This window comes from Syngnathus typhle, linkage group LG1 (assembly GCF_033458585.1).
Source record: "Syngnathus typhle isolate RoL2023-S1 ecotype Sweden linkage group LG1, RoL_Styp_1.0, whole genome shotgun sequence".
In the NCBI taxonomy this organism is placed as follows: domain Eukaryota; kingdom Metazoa; phylum Chordata; class Actinopteri; order Syngnathiformes; family Syngnathidae; genus Syngnathus; species Syngnathus typhle.
In genome coordinates, this window is record NC_083738.1 from 12,815,022 (window position 1) to 12,837,763 (window position 22,742).

A 22,742-nucleotide genomic window follows, 5' to 3' on the forward strand; every position below is an offset into this window, starting at 1 on the left:
ATACATCAATCACTCCTTTAAGCCATCAGTTTCTCATCATAGCTTCTCGTTAGAGAAAAACACCCCGGCGGCCTAATCCCATCAGAACAAAATGGAATTCTCATAAAGCTTTTTCTAACTTACAGTTCAATCAAAGCGTGGTCTTTATTTTTGATAAGTACCGTAATATTCTGACTATAAGTCGCGATTTTTTTTCATAGTTTGGGTGGGGTGGTGACTTATACTCAGGAGCAACTTGTATATGTTTTTTTTCACACATTTTTACTTGATCATTAACACATCACTTACTTACAAGTATAGTTGACCACTTCACATGTTATTTTTAGTATAGTTGATCACTTCACATGCTTTGATATCTTTATCTTGAACATATTCAAAACATGAAAAATAGAGAGAAAAAATCAAATAAAGTAATTAACACTTTAAAACGCCATATCCTCTGGACATGTCCTCTGTCACCAGGATGACATAAAGGACGAGAAATTTGATTGATGGATTTAATGATTTGGAGTGACACAAATGGTTTGATAATATTGTTGTTTATGTGATAGTTATTTAAAATATAGTTTATATATTGTTGTATGGGCCTCTGGAATAATTTGAACTGCGGCGCAGCACACGGCATTGTTGACAAAGGACGATCGATGGATTTAATGAATTGGAGTGACACATATGGTTTTATAAATGGGTTATTTATGTAAAAGTTTTTTTTAAATAACTGAATGTTACGTCAGGCCCCATCTCAGCTCCTCGTTTGTGTTTGTCACATTAGCATACCGTATCGTTTAGCCTGTTGTTGCTCGTTCATGTCTGTTCTTGGTGTTGGATTTTGTCGAATAAATTGCCCCCCAAAATGCGACTTATACTCCGGAGCGACTTATATATGTTTTTTTTTTCACTTTTTGGGGCATTTTATGGCTGGTGCGACTTATACTCCGGAGCGACTTATAGTCCGAAATTTACGGTATATCTTTTTGGTTGTTAATAGTCAGAGCATGTACGTATGCCAAAATCATTACACAATACATAACACTGAGACGTTTCAATTTTGCGACTTGAAATGATTGGTGGAATGTCAAAATGTCATATGTAGAGCCGGCCCATCAATGATAAAGTTGGTTAAGAAGGTTCTACCAGGCTGCTGTCGGACGAAAAATAAAAGAGCTGTCAACATGACTCTTCACAACTTCAGAGCAACAAACAGAGTAGTATGTTTAACATCTGCCACATTTTGTGCATATGTGCTAATAAGGCCAGCGTGACAGCCTGCAACATTCAGAACCAATTATTTTTGATGATGATGATTGTCAAAAGTGTCTCAGGGATCACACAATCATCACTCCTGTTGTTTAATTTGTTCAACATCACAGCAAGAGCTTTGTTAAAATAACAACTCGCAGTTGCACATTTTGAATGTTCACCAAGCCAACTCCTGACATATTAGTGCTAGCTACAACATGTATTGAAATGTTTTATTTTTTAGTTAAAGTGAAAACATAGTGGACCCTTGGACACTATGTTTTCAAGCTAATCTGCCGGCTGAAATGTGATTATTGTCAAAAATCTCATTAGTTGATTTTGCATGCATGCTGATGGGAAAAGATGCATATAATCAGGGTACGCAAACAGTTGCACGGGGGAAAAAACATTTTTAGCCCATACTGTATCTTATCTTACACTTATTCAGCATATCAGCGCACATATATACCTTTTTTTTAAGTTATTGCCATTTAGGTGTTTTGGTCAAACAGTCACAGGTTAGGAAATTACATTTTTAAATGTAGAGCTTGCACTTATTATCATGTTCTATGTTAAAATGGTCAAGTTGATGCCCTCTCTTGTGTTTTATGTGATGGTACATTCCAAAAAGTACATCAAACATTTTATTTTTGGGAATACTTCATTTTTAACAAGTCATGCTACCAATGGAGCTGCTTCGACATGACGCCTTGCCCACGCATTATTGACCTGGTGCCATTTTTGGGGGCAGATTGATCTGATAGTTTGATTCTCTGAGAGTAACAAGTGGTTTGCACATCTGTAGAACATTGAGAGGTTCCGCATGTGAATCTCGGCTCTGGCCCTCCTGTGTGTTGTTTGATTGTTCTTGTGTGGGTTTTCTCCAGGTACTTTGACTTCCTCCCACATTCCAAAGGCATATAAGTGAACCGAGGACTCTGAATTTTCCATTGGTGTGAATGGTTGTTTGTCAATATGCGTCTTGAGATTAGCTGGCGACCTGTCCAGGGTGTACCTTGCCTCTTGCCCAGAGTCAGCTGGGATAGGCTAGAAGTATTCCGTAATAGTACAACAGTGACTGATCAAGCGAACTACTGGAACATTTTTTTGTATGATCAAATACTGCCTGGCTATTTTGAGTGCCTGTGCAATGATTGGGACAGCAAGTGGTAGTTGTGTTTATTGCAATAGCACAGCCGTTGCTCGTAATGTACAACAATGTGCTTCAGTATATTTATGTTGCTACAACATACTTGACCTTTTATGGGCTGTGTGAAACATTATTCATCTTCTGATTTGCTTTACTTCTCTGGCCACTTTATGTTTTGTGTTGCTTCTGTGTCATTCATCATCCTCTTTTACTCGCTCATTCTGTTGCACTTTTGAGATCCGTAACAAAAATGTTTTATGTGGAACAAATAATCGGGTAGCAAATAACATAATGCGGTAGTCCGCCGTTCCATCTGATGTTCTCTTCGAAGTGCAATGTTATGAGTAACACAAATCCCATAAAATAATTGTTAACTCTAGTAGAAACAGCAACAAACAGAACATAATTGTTTTGTTTCCTGCCCTGCCCATGAAACATGTCAGCATGGTCACTTGATGCTTGGCAGATTTCCGATTTCAGTTTTGGTGCTGTAGTGTTAAAATGACACATAAGTTCTAAGTGAGCTCATGGCTGCACAAGATGGTTCATGGGGCTTCATCTGGGTTAAGGGAAGTTGGGACGTACCTATTTCACATACTCCTGTTGCAAAAGATCACCCAATTGCTCAAAGGATCAATCACCCTGCCCATTTAAAATCGTTCTAAATACATCGCTAACAATGTTAAAATAACAGGGATCAACCAGCCCCAAAATGTATTTGGACATTTGTAATTGGGCCCACTTCCACTTCTGAAAACTTCATAAAACAATTCACTTTTCCATGGCTGACTTAAAAGAGCAAGAAATGAGCAGCCTTCGTGTAGCTGAGGTGCCGTTTCTGTCACTTCTGAATGTTTTCTTTGCTAAGTCACCAAGATACGTGACAATACAAGCCAGGAAACAATATGCATTACACTGCCTGTCTTCTGTGACTGAGACAGGCTTAGATGGAAAAAGAAAAAAACAGGAAGTTGAGCTCCAAAAGTGAGTGGGCCAATTTGTCATAAATCTCATCCCAAAAAAGCTTTTAAATCACTGCAGATTCTTTTAGTGGTGTGCATTTTTGTGCTGACATCATTCCGTTTACAAATAGACCTATTATCTAAATGTTCAGCTCGCTGGAGTGTCCTTTTAAATGTTGAGAGGTGTTCAAAATGGAGCAATTATTGTCTGGTTGTTTTTCTTTTTATTGATTGTCATTAGATTGTGTACTAAATCTTGTGGCCAGTGAGTGTGCGCACATTGAATTGATTTTAACTTTACCGTATCTATTTGTTTGATGACTATCCCGTCTTTTCATTCAATGAGTCTGCTACCGCATCATCAACATATCGTTGATTTTAGTGAGAAGGTATTTCAGCTCACATTCACAACTCGCAAAACATTAAGGATTTTTCGGGTGAGATTTTACTCTCAACCTAAAATGCACTCTGACCTCAACAGGAGACCTTAATTTGACATTTAAGCACGTCCAACTGTTTAGTAGGCTACCTCTTACACGGCTGCATTTCTTCAATATGGTTCTTTAGTTGGGCTATCATTGATCTTTCTTTTATTGTGTTTTATTTATCCTTGTTACCGTGTCAAGCTTGTGTTGTTCTCTGCATGCTCATTTATAACAGAGAGATGCCACATATGATGAGGCAGCATGGTGCCACAGGGCATCCAGACTAATGAAAATGCAAAAAAATAATTTCAGCAAAAGTACAAATGGAGCACTATTGTGGGTGCAGATGAATTTCTTTGTCATTTCCAGAAAATTACGCTAAGGCCATTCTCTGTTAGCTGTAGTGGATCAACACAGAAAATGTATCGGAATCAATTAAAACTCTACATTCTTCATGAGGCAGCAAATTATTTGCTCTACTTGCACAAGTGTAAACTAAATTCCTCACCATATTTTCTGCATGTGTGACTTGTAAATTAAAATATTAAAATATAAAATATAGTATTAGCAGAGGCCGGTTTAGTGGTGCACTGGTTAGCACGTCTGCCTGACAGTTATGAGGGTGCAGGTTCAATTCCACCTCCGGCCCTCCCTGTGTGGGGTTTGCATGTTCTCCCCATGCCCGCGTGGGTTTTATCCGGGCACTCCGGTTTCCTCCCACATCCCAAAAACATGCTTGGTAGGCCGATTGAGCACTCCAAATTGCCCCTAGGTGTAAGTGCGAGTGCGAATGGTCGTTCGTCTCTGTGTGCCCTGCGATTGGCTGGCAACCGGTCCAGGGTGTCCCCCGCCTACTGCCCGATGACTGCTGGGATAGGCTCCAGCACGCCCGCGACCCCCATGGGAGACAAGCGGTATAGAAAATGGATGGATGGATGGATATTAGCTGAGTCATCAATCATACTTGTAACCCATAATGAATAAGAAGATATATTGAGCCTGTCTTTTCAAATGATTCTGTTCAGATTACAGACTATTTAGTGTGAAACATTTTGATTGGCCACGATGTCTTGCCCATGTACACTATAATTAGAAATGTGCCTGAGTATCTTGTTCTGTGGTGGTCCTAATCAAATGTGTGTGTGGGAGGGGGGAAGGCCTGCACCACAGCTCCTAATCAGTTAGTTTTACAGGGGTGCTAATTTTAATGGATGCGGTGGTGAGATAATCAAGTGACTAATTGTACTTTGTGTGAGATGCACCACTGGGGGTGACTGCGAAACTGTATATAAACATTTCTTCTTTTTTTTTTCCTAGTTAATCTAACTGTGTTTTTTAATTAGACCAGCAATATCCAGCAGATAGAGCTGCCGTCATAACTTATTTCTTTTGTCCGGTATGTAATTTAAAGAGGAGTTTTTTTCATTCATTGTTGCATGTTTTTGTTTTTTTTCCCCCCGTGTAGCTAAATAGTGCAATATGGGGTGCAGTCAAAAATATTCTCCAAGCACTACTCAAATTTTGAATCAAACAAAATGTTGTGACAAACAAAAATCACTACAACCGTTGTCAAACATCTGGCGTACGTTTTGCGAACAATTGTGACCTTGAACGAACAAATTCTGACGTGAAAGCAAAATTTGCTTCCTTCGAAAACCCTCACAATTGTTAGCCGCTCGGTGAGAGAGGGGTTTCGGCACACCACAAATTTAAAGCAGAGTCCAAAGAGTTGATGCTAAATAGACGAAACATTGACCCTTTTCGACAACTGAAAGACACGACACATGACGAAAAACGCAGACATGTTATTAGGACACCTACAAATTGTTTTAAAAGCGCAAATTAGCATAATAGATACAGTACTCCACACCGTGACAAGTACAATGCATCACATTTTGCCTCAGCGTGTGTTTGCAGTTTGGGCAAGTACACACACTTTCAAGGAACACGAGAGATTGGGGACATTCTTTAACTTGTTTCTTTTTTTAACACTATAAAAGTCAGAAGAATAATTGGAGCTTTCTTGTTCATCTTTATTTTGTTTATCTCCAATTTGAAGCTTGGAGTGTAGTTCATGGTTCAGTTGTCCCCACCACCACCACGTCCCCTTACTATTTTCTTTGTCATGGATTAAGTGGATTAGGAATCAGACAGAGAGGGAATGATGGCCGTAGACTCTACGGCGTAGAGAGAGTAAGCACAAGGGAGATAATGGGGAAAACATGGAGGACAGATAAGAGGCAACAAGAGTGGAAAAGGAAGCATGATTCCTGACATGTACAATCATGCCCACCCAGTGTCATAGCGTGTGTGCGTGTGCGTGTGTGTATGTGTATGTGTGTGTGTGTGTGTGCGTACGTGCGCGTGCGTGAGAGAGAGAGAGAGAGAGAGAGAGAGCAGTCTGAATTTTCTTTTTTACCACTAATTCATTAGAGGCCTTTAATGGAGGCTGCACATCTGTGTAGAAATACAATTGACCTTTATTTAATCAAAATTCCATATTGGTGGGAAGTAGTGGTTTATGTTTAATAAGCCTCATAACTAGCTCAATTTGTCACACACCCACTGGCCACAAAATTAGGCACATCTGCACAGTGTGACAAGATCAGTAAGATGATGCTAAACTTCAAGATACAATCGGGAATTTAAAAAATTGTCTCAGATTGTGTTTCAGTGCAGTTTGACCAGTGCCACCACTGTCAACAAAAATGATATTAATAATCATATCGCTGAATGAAAAGGTCTCAGTGTGTCAATAAAAACTTAACTCTTTGCACCTCTCTGCAACGTGATCCCATCTTCTGATAAAAATAATTGTACCTTGTGAACACTCCTTGCTAATACTGGCGACACTGATAGCAACTTGAGGGTATTTTCATTAATGTTTAGCTTTATTTCACAGCTCCCCCTCAATGTATTTTTAGATCAGCCTGGCGGATAGTAGATGCTGATGAGGAAGAGAGTAGCGAGCCTGCAGCCATGCAGGGAATGTGTGTAATAAACCGAAATTACTGGTGCACTCGTCAGATGTGTAAACAAAGCTTTGGGCTGTGATTAAATTTCCCATGTGAAAAGCACACTGTTCCAAAAAAAAACAACCTGCCATTTTGTAATCGTGCTTAATATTTGCATGTGGATTTTATATGGCCTACTAAATTAGTTATTGTCTATAACCTTTTTTCGTCTCGAGGATCACATCTTATTCTGTAACAATCAGGAGATTTTTTTTTTTGCACCCTACATGTCTGTGGAAAATGTGAGGGTCATTACAGAGTGTCTGCTCACCCTTCTGTTGTGACAGAACAGGTGCAAATGAATATGAAACAGACCAGCGGAGCTTTTAAGGGGGGCCCCTTTTATGTCCGCGCTCATTTCCGAAGCGTCATGGAAGAAGAGTATGCCTGGCTTCTTTGTGTCAATTAGCACTCATGTCAAATCAAATACACAGAAAGAGACGGACAATATCACAGTATGATGGAACCACAAAATTGCAACACTTAAGAGGTTTGTGGTTTTAAATTGGACCAGCAAATTATTGCTATTGTCAAATCCAGCTTTTTTTTTCGGCAGTTAGTTAAGGTGAAGAGTTCTTTTTTCTCAACAACATTAGAAACAGTATTTCATGCCTTCATCTCAGATGGATTACTGTAATGCACTTCATTTTGGAGTCAGCCTGTCCTCCCTCAAGCGTCTCCGGTTGATTAATTCGGTGCTAGAACTCGATGGAGGGGATAGATAACGTAAATGTTGGCCTCCCTTCACTAGCTCATAGTACATTTAAGAGTTCATTATAAGGTTTTATTATTTGGGTCTTAAAATATCTTAAAATGCTCTTGCCCCACCTTACCTGTCTGAGCTCATCCCCTCCTCTGGCACCGGTGCCTCGGGTCAGCGTGTCAGATGAAGGTACCGAGGACTAAGCGGAGGCTCAGAGATCAAGCTTTTTCCATTGTTGGTCCCTCACTTTGGAATGACCTCTCACTAAAAGTTGGGCAAGCCCCCTGTCTGTCCATTTTATCCTCTCTATCTGATAACTCTGTCTATCTGATAACTCGTCTTGCAAGAACATTTGGCTCAGGTGACTCCGTTGTTTTAGTGTTTTATGTTATAATAACAGTTTGCTTTTGTAATTCTGTTTTTTAATATATGTACAGCACTTTGTATGAAGCAATGGTTGGTTTTAAAAGTCCCCAATGAATAAAGTTGAATTGAATTGAGGTTTCCAGCTGCCACTGTGTGAATGGTTGTTGACTATCCTGTATGTGCCCTGCGGCTGACTGGAACCAATGCATGATGTACCCCACGGGTGTCCAAACTCAGCCCTGGGTTGCCATCCTGCCGGTTTTGCACGTCTCGCCGCTGCAACACACCAGATTCAAATGATCAGGATCGTTATCAAGCTTCTTCACAGCTCGCTCTGGTTTGCAATGCCTGAAATCGATCAGGAATGTTATCGTTCTTATTCAGAGCTTGCTCTGATTAGCAATGCCTGAAATGCATGGACGACTCTGGGGGCGGGGGCGTTACTGAAGAAAGAATGCTGGGAAATAATTTATGCATATATTTTTGAAGTGCAAATAAAACGCTCGGTGTGGCTACACAGATTTCTGACAGGGCTATCCCTGCTGAAATGCGAGCCACGGCTCTCTCTCTCTTTCTCTCCCTGTCAGATTTGTTTTTCAGCAGGTTTTTTTTGTAAACTGGAATAAAAATTCCATAATCACTGGACACGAAACCTTCCAGAATTCAGACTTCCTACTCCCTCTTATCATTGTGGCAAGAGGCATTCCCCTCCATGGCCCCGCTACGAATAGCTCTCTCAGAATCCTCTTGTTACTTTGGAGAGAGAGCAAGATTTATGTCTACTTTGTGACTTTACTGTTGCACATCCCTGTCAGGTGACACGCCCCCCTGTGACACGGACATACAGAACAGGGCGAAGACAAGAGCAGTCGCATCCACGTCCCCGTAGTTGAGCTGACGTCTTTGGAGGAGCTTGGAGAAAGGCAAGATTGGCGTGTCCTTCCTTCGCGCTCCGAATGTTGCGCGCATAAACGCATGGTGACTTGTTGTGATGCACGCTACGACGCACAAGAAGCAATGCGCGCGATCCCTCACCGAAGGAGCGTCAAGTCGGTTAAAGATCACTCCTGCAATTTTTAGTCACCGAGATTTCTACATACTGGTCGGATTCTTTGGTGGATAATTGTTGCTCCTGACACCGGATCAAAGTCCAGTTTGGTAGGTGTTTCTGCGTTTTCCCCCCCTTTTAATCCGACCCAGATACAAATGGACTGTGCAGGGCGCAGCGTGCAAGCAGACGCACAGCTGCTTTTTCTCAACGCGTCCTCGGCGTGGCTTGTCGGCACCCTACAGAAAATCGACAGGAATGCTGAGCCCGCATTTGTCTTATCCAATATCACCTGTGACACTCCCATCAGTGCGCAACCACGTAAGTCTTTCTCGTGACTATGGTCACTATTATTTTCGTTGTCATTTAGGTTGCGGTATGGTAATATTTCATGAAGACACATAAAAATGGTTTTATTTTATTGTAAGATACTTTTAAAATGGTCGTGTTTTTTAGCATGTATTAATTGGTTTAAAGAAAAAATAATAATATATTATACAACTTCAAAATGCTGGATTTAAAACAACCCGATTTGGGTTAAACGTTGGACCGATTCAGGATGTTGGGTCAATTTGACCCGAGTTCAAAAAACGTTTTTTTAAAAACAACTCAAAGTTGGGCCAAATTCACCCAACTTCCTGGGTCTGTCCAATTTTTAATCCGACAGTTTTAAAGGTGTGTTGTGTTTTGCCCAAAACAACCATTTTTTATGTACAAAACATCCCGATTTATTTTTATTTTTTTTCTTCGCATAACAACCCAAAGTTAGGTCAAATTGACCCAATTTCCTGGGTCGGTCCAATTTTTAACCCAGCAGTTTTAAGTCTCCTGCAGAACCACTTGAGTGTCCCCTGTCAATCAGGGTTTAAATTCAATGTTGACAAAAAAACGAGAAAACAATACCAACAAATTGGACCAGGAAGGGGGCTAGAATGGGCTTGGGACGTATCAGAAATTTGTGTCGCTCAATTAAGCCTGTGCATCATTTATTTATTTTGCATCTTGATGTAGTAGTTATTAAGTTATCTGCCTCACAGTTTTGAGGTATTGGCTTTGAATGTTGTCTGGATTTTGCATGTTCTCCTAGTGCTTGGGTATACCTAGCCTGGCAATCCATACGGACTAAGAAGGTGGGTTTAAAGACCAAGCCCTTCACGACAATTCAAAACAAACCAGCTAATTAAATCTGTTTATTAGCTGTGACATACGTATCCTTCATGTGCAATGTCACTCTTGGAAATGTGCTTGATCAGACTACCAACCAGACTCAATCGCTGGAACAGCGATAAATTGGAATTTCCAAGCTAGGATATACATGCTTCCTCCCACATTCCAAAAAACATGAATACTATGTTCATTGAAGACTCTAATTTAGATATTATTTAGGTGGTGCTAGGCCTACACCTAGGGAGGGGTATGCGAGCTCCCTCTAGTGGTATACAAAGAATCGCTGAATTAAATGTTGAAACTGTGCGTAATACAATATCGTAATGCTTTCTGAATCAAGTACAGCACTGTTTTATTTAACTTCATTCATTTTTAACCTTTTAGAAATGTTTAACTGGCACCTGGTGAATACATTTAATTGAATCATTATTTAAGTTCAGCTTTTATTTTTACTCTCTTGAATTGTGGTGCACAGTGTTGCAGTGGCTTACATTAATGTTAAATAGACTTGCTAGAAATAAAACCTTCCTTGTGTTTGATGAACACTTAGGCCTAATACACTAATGTATTTTCATGCTGGACATGAGGATGGTACTTGGAGAGTATTTTTAGGTGGTTCTTGGTGTCAAAGGTCTTTGTCAACCACTGCTCTAAATGATCCATTATTGTGAATGTGAGCGTAAATGATTCTTTATTTGTACCGCTAATATTTCCTCACTTCACTGATCCCTTGAGTCTCAGACCAAAGCCACACCCTTCATTTACATGTACGAGCGCGATCCTCAAACACGGCCAATAATGATGGCATGCAATTTTGAGAGAGTATAGTCTTGATAGGGTTAGGCGTAAAGGGTTCAGGGTTCGGCCTTTTGACAAACAATTGCGACCTTGAACGAACCATTCGCCGCCTTCGAAAATACTTGCAATTTTTCGCCCCTCAGTAAGATTGGGGCTTAAAACTGTTGTCAAACGTCTGGCAGACATCATTGTGACTGTGAACTTGAACGAGCCTTGAAGAAAAAATAACATTTACTTACAATCGCCAACAGTAGCAAAACTTTGCCGCTCAGTGGGCTTAAATGTATGTGGGTTGAAGTCAAATGCTTTTGTAATGTACAATGATAAAACTTAGGTGTAAAAATTTAAAGGGTGATAAAACTTAGGTGTCGACAAGAAATGTTACTAATTCTGCATCTGTGACTCCTCTCGGGTCTCCGCTTCTGTATGTCTTATGCCCAGTTGTTTGGAAACAAGGGATTTACTTTTTTTTAAAAAAACATTCCATAATATGTTTGCTCAAGTTAACAAATGAGTCTCATTGGTCATATTATGCTTTCACTCTATGCTTTAACAAGTCTTGACCTGGCAGTTTTAAAAATGTCCAATGACTGGACCAAAATGCATCCTTAAGCAAGCAATAAACTTTACTGAGAATTTCTAAAAAGCACTCTGTGTGTCGTTTCCTCTCACCCCCAGTCAGCCGGTGAGGCCACATAGGTCATGCTGAGACAGGTCCTCCTCAACACCACCAATACGCCACACCTTGACCTGGTGCTCATGGCCCAGTCTTCGACAAGCACCGCCACCTCTGTAAACGTATCTCATGGGGGCTTGGTGAGCGTGGCCGCCCTACTGAGACCAACTGCGAGCCGCGGGGACGGAGGAGGAGGAGGGCTTCGAGATGGCGAGCTCCACAAACCGGACCTGCTCACCTACATAGTCATGTGCCTCCTGTTGTTTCTGCTGGTGCTGATCATTGTGTTCTTCATTAACTGTCAGCTGCGGAACTCTTTCTTCGCCTCTATGCCGTACGACAGGTCATTGAGAGAGGCCCGGACATCGTACAAGTAGCCCGGAAGGATGAGAACTTGGGTCTTTATTGGACCATGGACTCCCTCTTCATTTCATTTCATGCGGACACTGGACTGTGTGGATAAAAATCCAGAATATCGGCACACACAAAACCGGCGAGGGTAATTTTAAGTCAAAAGATGCAATGGTTCTGGTCATTGAGCAGACGTTGGTTGGTATGTAATGTTTGAAGAGTGGGCTCACTGCGGGAGTAAACCCAATTATCGATATATGTAATCTCCAATTTCCTACTGGGTAATGTTGCGTCTCTGAAAGCTGAAAAGCGCTCATTTGTTTGCAACTTTGCTTTTATCATTTTCTTTTGACACATTTGCCTGTTTTATTCAAGTCTTCTGAGAAGTCAGAAATAACTCTCAACAACATTGTGGGCGACCTTGATGAGCTTGCTTTGTTTGTGAGTACACAAATGAAACGGAATATTTTTGTGAGCCTTGATTGTATTTCATACAGAGGTTGGCACATATGTAGATAATTATGATATACACTCGTTTTCATGCAAAGCCCATTGGGTTAACAGTGACATTTTATATAATCAATTATATTATTATTATTATATTACTAATCATAATTTCAACAGTTGTGGGTGATGTCAAATGAGTACATCTCGATGAATTCAGGGTAGTTAACCGCCCCTAATTCGTGAATTTGTAGTCTAAGAAAATTTCTGACTTGCCAAATTTCTAAAATTCAGCATTAATAGTGTTTTAGCATTGCCTTGAACATTCTGTTTTGCAGTATAGAAATGTCTGTCTTGTGCAGTGTTGCGACCAAGTCACATTTTGCCATCCTTCTGTCGATTGTACAATAGTGATGAAATGGCAGACTGCAAAACTACACCAAGACATAAAGATTTTGAAAACCTCTTAGCAGTAAAGTCTTTGTGTCATCTGATGAATGAATGCCAGTGTTTTTGTTAGAGAGGTCACTGTTGTGATTTAATACAGCCTCATAGGGCATCTTCTGAAAGCCATCTGGCTGCCGGCTGTACCATTTTTCACTTTTAATTAACCTTTCCCCAATTCGTACTGTCAATGTCCTGAGGAAGTAAGGCTTTGAGGCTGGCTGAAGTACAAGACAACTTGTGTGCAATAAACCAAACTGCAGCGCTGTCAGCTTCATTGCCACCAGTCATGCTCAAATCCTCTTCAGACTTGTTGTTGGAAACATCTTTCGCATACCACGCCGGATAAACGTGTCTATCGGCATAATCCGGCGCAGACTGGTGTGTGTGTGTTTTTCAGAGGTAAGGCACATTTGTATTTGACTCTGGGGCTGACAGAAAAACAAGAGTAATGGGCTTGCTGGCTTTCAATGTGTATTCATTGTGCATTATCTTAAAGTGAATTTCACCAAAGTGGAATTAAACAGGCTGGTTATTTTTCGTGGTGTAGAACTAGAACATTCACTGGACATCTGAGAGCTGGATTTAAAATGACCACCAAACATGATTGTTGGGTAAAACATCTCAGTGCACCCACAGTACCACACAAACTAAAACAACCAATTCACTTTTTAAATAAACAACATATTGGGCCTATTACTTCTAGGTCAGATTATATTTCACAGTTAGGGTGCCACAAACAATTTTGAAACATCTTAATCGTAAAAATGAAAGAAACCCCACGTATATTGAAATCAGTTGTGCTAGTAACGTCAGTAGGCTGGCTGTCAGCTTATCTGGTAACTACATTGCTGTGGTAAACTCTTCTTGTCATTCTCAATGTGGTGAATGTAGCGTGACACAAACGTTCAACCCAATGAAGACATAGTTGTGACCGTTTGGGAACCTGAACGTTTGTGTGCAGTTGCTCTTTTATTTTGTTGGCCTAATTAGAATTGTTGCCTACGTCATATATGAACCTTCAAATCGCTTCTTAATTGGATAGCAATACTGTTTCATGTTACAATCGCAGAGTCTGTGGCTCGGACAAACGCAGTGTTGACCCTGACTACAAATGACTGACTGCCCCATCGTAAATAATGAAAAGTAACATTTACGATTGTTGGGCCCGACCATTTTGTCAACAGATGAGGAGAAAAAAAAAAAAACTCAGGATGAGCTTAGTAGATAACCAAGAATTGGGCTTTTGCTGTCCTCGACGATGACAGCAATGATATATCTGGACCGGCCTTGACAGGCTGTGCAATCTACTATTTAACCACCTGGTGGAGGCTCAGGTCTTTTTGTTGATTGCCTTGTGTGCAAATAGACTTTCTGGATAAAACCTGTACCGGCACAAACGTTTGCAGTGCTGAGGACATGTGGAGCCATAGAACGAAGTTATTTCGATGCATCGATGGCCGAGCGGTTGGGCACGTTGACGGTTGTTTTGGCTCGTGAGTGAACGATTCGTTGAAAAGAACGGATCCTTTTAGTGGTTCGATTCGTTGAACGAGTCGTTCGTTTGAACGAATCTTTTGAGTGAATTGATTCTAAAGATTCCGTTCACTTAAAAGAACCGGAATGCACATCACTCGTCTGAAAGTTGCAAGATTCAATCAAGAGTTCGAGTTCAAGCAGCACAACCAGGAAGCAGTTCAGGTAAAGTTGTCTGACACTGCCTCCCCCCCAAATCGCTTCAGGCGGACTGTCAGAAGAAAAGTTCAGGAAGACGACTGGCTCGGTATTCAAGTCATCTCTTTACAGCTGTCATGCAGGAATTGAAAAATTGATAGTTACAGGCATGGAAAATCAAGTGGACGCCTCGGTAGTGCCAGGACAACACTGACGAGGCACTCCGATTGCCAATTTATGGACTTTTTAGTCGGCGATTACATCTAGTGTAGCCGGCAAAAGTAGCCTAGCTCACGCTAACGCTAGCTGTGTTCTCTCCAAACTTTGGTGAACTTAACTCATCTCCTAACTAACTTGTGTTTACGTTACACTCTGTTGCCGGTGAGGCGACTGAAGCGGTGTCCTGTATGTATATATATATTTTAAATATGTTGGAATGCTTCTTCTGTGCAGTTCCCCACGACGATCTGCAGTACTTTGAATTTCCCTCCTTCTGGAAGACAGGCAGGCAGGCGGCTTAGCAAGGAGTTCGCTCGGTGATTTTGGCTCGGGACCAGATCATTAGCAACTCTGTGCTAATTGTGGCTAGTCAGCCGATTCGCCAACCCAGGCCCAACCAACGAGATTATTATCATTATTATGACTTGGCCTCTATTGTCCAGGTAGCTCGCCCGATCAGTCATTTGCTTTAAGTGAGTGTCTCCACGCTGAGACTGTTTTGACTCCCAGTTGAAGGAAAAGGATTAACTTCACAACTATGGATCCATCCACGGGATACGCCGCCTCTGCTCCTGGTCCCAAGAAAGACAAGAAGTCAAAGAAGAGCTACGAAGATGGAGAGGGCAAAAAGAAATTTGTGAGTATTCAATTAGCGTTATTTGCTGGCATAATTCATTTGGTTTAGGGTCATGATTTCGCCGCTCACGTCGCTTGTTGTTTTAAATGAGCGTTTTAAGTGAGACTACAAAGCCACCAAGCTGCTATTTTGAACGTTAACACCAGCTCTGTTTGTACATGTCATGTTTATCATATACAAGAGGAAGTTTCGAAATAAAAGGAAGTACCTCCCTCCTTCGCACTTTGCACCCAGAGATCCTGCACTTTATGAATGTCAGTTTTTGTAAGTTTTGTTTGGTGATGTGTGTGCGTGTCAAAAGATAAAAATGCATTATTATAAACTTGAGATAGTTTCATTGTGTTTAATCACTCAATAATCAATGTTACATACAGTGTGAAATGAACTCATGTTGGCAAGGTTAACTCATTTGACTTTTCTTCATTACCTCGTGTGGAGTGAGGCATGCATGCGAGTCACTTGAGATGTCAACAGAGAAGCACTGGTGCCTTTCACCAGGCACGGTTCACTTGTGTTGTAGCTCCTAAGTCATGTCTAGCAACAGGTGGGAAGTGATAGCCCGCACACACCGACAATCAGTAACCATAGAGAGGGGGCACATGATCGCAAAGTAAACAGTCGTGCCAAATATGCATTTTGGACCCAATACTGTTTTTCATAACACCACTCATCCTGCCGAAGAGTCACCTTTTATTGTGTCTTTGGTAAATGCTCCATTGCAGGCAGTTCCTTTTTTTTTACTCTGTGTGTGGTAAAGCTACAGGCATCACAGAATGTTTCAGGAATGCCAACATGCGCATACTTTTGATAGAAGTACGCGTAAACATGAGTCATAGACAGAAATCTGTTTTGCCCAGAGCTAACACTGTGTACACCAGTCTGTGTTTGCATGACTATGGTGCCCTCCACAGACTTGAGTTATGTCCTTGATGCTGACACACTGATGTTTGAATCTGCTCCGCTAGAATTTTTATTATGCAGCATGCACGCGCGCATAAAAGCACGCATGCGCGCACACACACACAGTCTTATTTTATGTAAAATTTTAACATTCATCACTGTTATACAAGTGTAAGAACAAGTTAATTGATGTATAATACAACTTTAAAAACACTACATTGCATGATCACACTTTTAACTGATATGTGGCAATCATACATATTTCATGAGCACCCTACCACTATGTTGCAATAAGTCACTTATTTTAGATAACTTAAAAAGAAGTCCAAAAATGGAACGAAACCAAGGCAAAAGCTGAAAGCGTCACTGTAAGTAGTGAAATATTAGCTGACAGGTTCAAAACAAAATACTACAAGGATACTATTTACAATTTTTATAACATGCAGGGTAGATTTTCAAACGCTTTCGAAGAATTGAGCACGCAACATATAACATTTCATATATTACTGATATTTCTATTTATTTCCATGACTTTGCAATGTCTTAGGGTACCAAAGAATATGTTTATTATTCAAGTTTTGGGGAGTTTAAAATCTCATTGAATATGTACATTTGAGATCACAACCACTAGACTGAAAGATGCAAGCCTAGTTATGTGGTTTGGCTTTTTAACATACGTCATTAGATGGACCATTGATTGTAATTCAGTAAAATAGCAAGATCTCATCATCTCTGATATTTGTGAGCTTATAAAGATTTCACCAGATTTCACGTTCTGCCTTCTGTGTGCAGTCCAACCGCAGTGCGCGCACTGTTGAGCACTTGCTACACTCTATATTTGCCACGTCTTGGCCATTGTGTGCTGGAGCATCGAGCCATAGTACTGTACAACGTGTGATACTACCAGGCAAAGCAACCAACAAGTTTCTATATGAAATGTGCATTCAAAAGTACTTCTCAATATGCCTGTGTTGTTTTTTTTCTCCAACATGGAGCATGTGGTTCAACTCAACAATGAGTGCACCCTCTTGTCAAGCATAAAATCTTGCCAGAATGTGCCTTTGTGCAACAGTGCATCCATTTCCTGAGGGCACCACCTCAGCAAAAGCCTAATTTAACATAATGACGCGACGAGTTTCATGAGGAGGCCTAGATGAAATGTAAATACTGTACATATAAGGCTGAACACTTGCAGGAAATGATTGAATATTAATTTTTCCAACAGATTTATGAGTTTCTTCAAACCAAGCTCAAGTACAACATGTACAGTAACACATTTACATATAATTGAAACATTACTCTAATTTTGCTAATCATACTAAAAAGGCTATGTGAGGGAGGCGGTACTTTTTCAAGGTTTTGATAATAGTTTGATAAAGCAAGACCTACTGGGCTTCAGTTTGCGTGTCAAAATTGCACTTTGGGCCTCATTAAAACACATTAAATATCAAAACTTAGACCACAGATTTTAAAGTTTTTTTTTACCAAGATCGGAGTGTCTGCTAGGCTTGACGCATACACATTAATGTGGTGCAATTCAGTAAATATTCAGATTAAGATCAGAAGAAGATGGATAGATTTTTGAAAATTAGCAAGGGTGCCTTAACTTTCTGGACCGAAATGTTGCTCTACTAACATCTTAACACTATAAGTAGTATCTTATAACATACTAATTGTAGAATTTCTGCTCCCTCGTCTGACTTTATTAGTTGCAGAATAGTGTGCATAATATGCATCATCATTATTGTGATTTATTAGGCTGGCGAGGTTGCAGCAGCATCTAAGGCTGGAATAGATAAATATTGAATGGCCTTTAATGTTTTAATTAGGTCTGCCGTCTTCCTGCATTGTATTTCAACAAAGGTGAAAAAGCTGGAGAAAGGGCATTTGCTCTGTTCTGGCCATGTCAACCTTTAGTATGTCGTCTTATCTTTAGATGTAAATGTTACACTGAACAAAAGAAGAAAAGTGGTTAGTTGCCAGACTCAAAATGAAAAGTAGTAAAGAAGCTCTTTGCACTTTAATTCTATTTCATTTGTTAAGATTCTAGTTATGAGTTTTGTGAGATGTTTGTTTATATTTTGAAGTTATTTAATATGATTTCTATCAAATTAGAAAACAGGGATCATGGTTCTCACAGGACACTCAGACGTGATTTGGAATTCATGAAAAGCCACTGTATTGAAATTGGATGATTTGCCTTTTGTTTTCATCTGAAAGTCGACTACAAAGCTGTGACAAAACGAACCAAAACCCCTGTGGTGATCTCACTTGTGCTGCACTTTAAATATTGCAAAAATATATTCATAGTCCTTCCCTTCCACCTTGGGGATTTCTTTGTGCTCTAGGGTTGGAAATTACTGCGGTAATACTGGTGTTCTGCCGTGTCTAAAAATAGCATTGATGTCATTTTCAATTCCACGAGAAAACAAACAAACAGAAAAACAAACTGCAGCCCATGATGACCTAATAATATGAATTCATATTTTTGATCGCACATAAATGTCTAGTTGTGTTTTCAACTTCAAGCTGGGAGATAATTCAATATCAATATGAGTCGCGTTGGACACGTGATCGATGTCAGTAAAAAAATGCTTTTGACGTAATGTCTGATATATAATAAGAAAATTTAAGCACAAACCCCGAATGCAGCATTATGTTTTGTAGTCAGCGCGAAGCTGCCTCCAAACACAAAGCAGCTAAACCGACATAAAAATGCAGCAGGTTTTTTTTTTTTTCAAGTGGCTTTCATTCTCTCATTCCAACTCTTGTTGTTCTTTTAAATAAACGTAATGTAACGTTATAACATACTATCTGCGTGTATCTACTGTGTACATCTCACACAGTGGTTCCATCCGCATAGTAAAGAATGTTTAGTATTCTGTGCTTATGTATGATGGCAGAGGCCTGTTTGGATTTCTTTAGTGCTTGTTCTGACTGGATGTGAGAGCAGTGTTGCGTAATGGAGGTGCTGTTGACCAATTTGTTTGAGGCATGCTCTCCAAGGAATGCAGAGTCACTATACAAGTATCTTTACTTTGTACTCTGCTTTACCTGGTAATCTCCTTAAGTAAATATAGTTTAAAGTTGCTGCTTGATGTTTGTCTCTTTGAATGCTTAGCGTTGAGAAAATCCACCACCAAACATTTAGTAATTCTCGCGCCCACACTTCTAAACAAAATACAGTCGAATTGTTTTCATATATCTTAATTAGTTCTTTTTAGGCTAGCATATGCAAATGAGACATTTTAAATGTGTTTTCATTTTGCCAGCATGCGTTTACTGTAGATTTGCTGACAAAACATGTTCAGACTGCATAGTTATATATTCAAATGATTCTGTTTATATTTACTTTTGAAAACCAACACACTTGCATCGGAATTGTTTGAAACTGAATCTGCATGTTGTGGAGAGGCGTTAACGACCGTTGGCACAGTAAACAAACAATATTTGTAATATACTGTAATATACGTACTTTCTAAAATGTCGGATGGCCACAATAATACAGTCAGAATTCAACTGAGCAAGAAAAATTATTACACCCATGCAAACTGTAGCGAATGTTCTCTTATTTATCTATTATCTATATCTATCTATATCTATCTATATCTATCTAGATAGATAGATATGTATATGTATATATATACATATACATATATATATATATATATATATATATATATATATATATATATATATATATATATATATATATATATATATTAAACCCACAACTTGTTAACGCTACCGGTGTTGAGACTACTTGTGTGCATTGTGCACACAAGATTACACCGGCGCATGCGATATGACTGTGTTTTGGAAGGCTGTGTCAGGAAGTTGTGCAAAAATAGCAAACAGGATACATTCTTATTCTTCCCCATTATTGAATACTCTTATCGCTCTCCACTTACCCGTCCCTTGTGCAAGGAGGTACTAGCAGGCAGCTAATAAATATGCTTGCACTTGTTCTCTAAACTCTCGGGGTCAGAATGCTTGATGTTAGGAATGGATGATGTTAAAAACATAGTGGATAGTTTTAGTACCGTATTTTCCGCACTATTAGGCGCACGAGATTATAAGGCGCAGCTTCAATGAACGGCCCATTTTAAAACTATATAAATAATAATAAATTATATTTATAACACACTTTATATTCGGGGGAATGTCAAAGTGCTACATGGCAGATAAAAAACAAGAAAACAAAACAAGGACAAGTATAAAACAACTGGACGACATATATATTAGGGGTGTAAATCGCGGGTTTTGTCACGATACGATATCATATCGATACAAAGAACCACGATACGATATTTGCCGATATCTTAAACCCTGCTGTGATTCATTCACGATACATCACGATATAGTGCTCTACGATCGATACATATATATATTTTTTTAAATAAAAAATATAGAACAATCTCCTGATTTATAACAATTCATACGCAAAATCAACAAGGTACTGCAAACTCTTTATTTAGGAAATTACAAGAGTATTGTAGTATACAAAGTGCTTATTTTAACACTGAACTTTGATGTCGTGTTTTTTCTTTAAATGTGCGACGAGATTTGTGCTCCCTGAATATTTGATCACCGCATGGCAGGATTTACAAACTGCACGTGTCTTGTCCGTTGAGTCATCTTTTCTTTGGAATCCAAAGTGCTTCCAAAGAATGACTTGAAGCCTAAAGGGGAGCAAATTTCCTCGTCTTTTTGGACACTAGCCATGGCACCAGCCCAGGAGCCGCGTACTAGTTGTCGACTCCCCTTTCACGTGCCTGCTCTGCTCACAACACAACACGCCCCCGCAATGCTCCCGGAAAGAGGAAGCAAGCAACAATGAACTGGATTTCAAAATAAAGTCGCGTCTAATGTCCGAGGTCAAACACGGCGATATAAATCGATGTTTACGTTTAGTATCGATGCCAATAAATCGTAGAGCCTTATATCGATTAATCGATGTGTATCGATGAATCGTTACACCCCTAATATATATATATATAAGTTTTTATATATATATATCTAAAAACTTTGTCCATATGTAAGGCGCACCGGATTATAAGGCGCATAAAATAGAAGCTATACTGCAACAAACTGAGGTTGACTAGGGTTGCGTTTCTCAAACTATCTCCTATAAAATGATCGGAACTGACTAAAGTTCGATCTAACGCATTGGTACTACTTGCCTATGTTTCCCTTCCATATCGAGCCATAGATTTACTCGAAACATTAACAGAGCAGCCTATTTTGACATGAAATAGCCTGGTACGTATAGCAGCTATCGTTATAGCATTAGCCATCCGCTAAGTCCCATGAGCCTCAGCTCGCAATCTCCCATGAGCCTCAGCAAAGTGTAAACAATCACGTTTCTCAAATGATCTCCTATAAAATGATCAGAACTGACTAAAGTTCGATCTAACGCATTGGTACTACTTACCTATCTTTCCCTTCCATATCGATCCGTAGATTTGCTCGAAACATTAACGGAGCAGCCTATTTTGAAATGAAATAGCCTCGCGGGTACAACAGCTATTCGGTGACACCCCCTGACTACTGTTGCCGTAATGTTGGGAAGCAATGCGACCTTGTAATTTACTAGTCGTACTAAAACGTACTGAAACATTTTGGCAGAGCACCGTGTACAACCAGTATGGATCAACAAATTCATCAATTGATCCATATATAAGGCGCACTGTGTTTTTTTTAGTGAAATGTAAGTTTTTAGGTGCGCCTAATAGTGCGGAAAATACGGTACTAGAACTAGCGCAGGTTTGGAACTTTGAGGATCATGCTCCTAACAGTATTACTTTAATTGAAACTTTTTTTTTTTTTTTTTTTATACTTTCTCTGTGACACACAGCACAAGTCCAATACTATCTAACTTAACAGAATTTTAAAATTGCGATAAGAACACTTAAACATGTTTCACTGCACAAAAGTAATTTTGTAAAGCAAAGTACAAACCAGGCTGTTCAAACTTGTATAAGAATAAGGCTTTTAAAAGGTTAGAGAAGAACACTGTGATACCATGACACCATGGTTTACCAACAAACTGCACAGAAAACCCTCACTATCCTCTTTGTCCTTTTGTGTTAGTATGTGTGTGTGTTGCTTGTGAAAGTTAGAATCCATTAAGTAAAGTTTGGCGAAACTATTGAATGACTCTATTCAACTGACATGTCATAGATAATGATGAAATAAAAGTTTGCTACAAATTTTTGTTTCATTACAGTCCATACTCATTTTGGCACCCACTGGTTTACATTCTTTTTTTTTTTGTAATCTTGTTTTATCTTTTGTTCATCCCCCCGTTCCCCGTTATTCTTGGAAAATGGAAATTGAATGTTCATCAGCATTTTTTTTTTCAGAATTTGAAGAGTGAGGAAAAAATCTCCCAGTGCATTCCAATTCAGGGGACATCAGTAATATGGGCCGACTAGTGATCCAAACCTTTTGATGTTTTCTACCCTGTTCAACGGGAACCCCCAAATGGGGCATCGCTTGGAGATCAAAAATACCAATTGCTTT

At 39.7% G+C, this 22,742-nt stretch overlaps 2 protein-coding genes across 2 annotated transcripts in view; both read left to right on the forward strand.

Moving 5' to 3' along the window:
- Positions 1–8,680: 8,680 nt before the first annotated feature.
- LOC133162101 (small integral membrane protein 32-like) lies at positions 8,681–12,812 on the forward strand. Its single transcript, XM_061291047.1, has 2 exons — positions 8,681–9,228; positions 11,551–12,812. Exon 2 carries the CDS (start codon positions 11,575–11,577, stop codon positions 11,923–11,925), a length of 351 nt encoding a protein of 116 aa, XP_061147031.1. The 5' UTR covers positions 8,681–9,228; positions 11,551–11,574; the 3' UTR covers positions 11,926–12,812.
- A 1,695-nt stretch (positions 12,813–14,507) lies between these two features.
- Positions 14,508–22,742, forward strand: part of LOC133155058 (protein diaphanous homolog 1) — a 28,059-nt gene continuing 19,824 nt past the window's right edge. Inside the window, exon 1 of the mRNA XM_061280435.1 lies at positions 14,508–15,317. Within this exon, the coding sequence (XP_061136419.1) occupies positions 15,219–15,317 (99 nt within the window). The 5' untranslated portion in view covers positions 14,508–15,218. The remainder of the gene's footprint in view (positions 15,318–22,742) is intronic.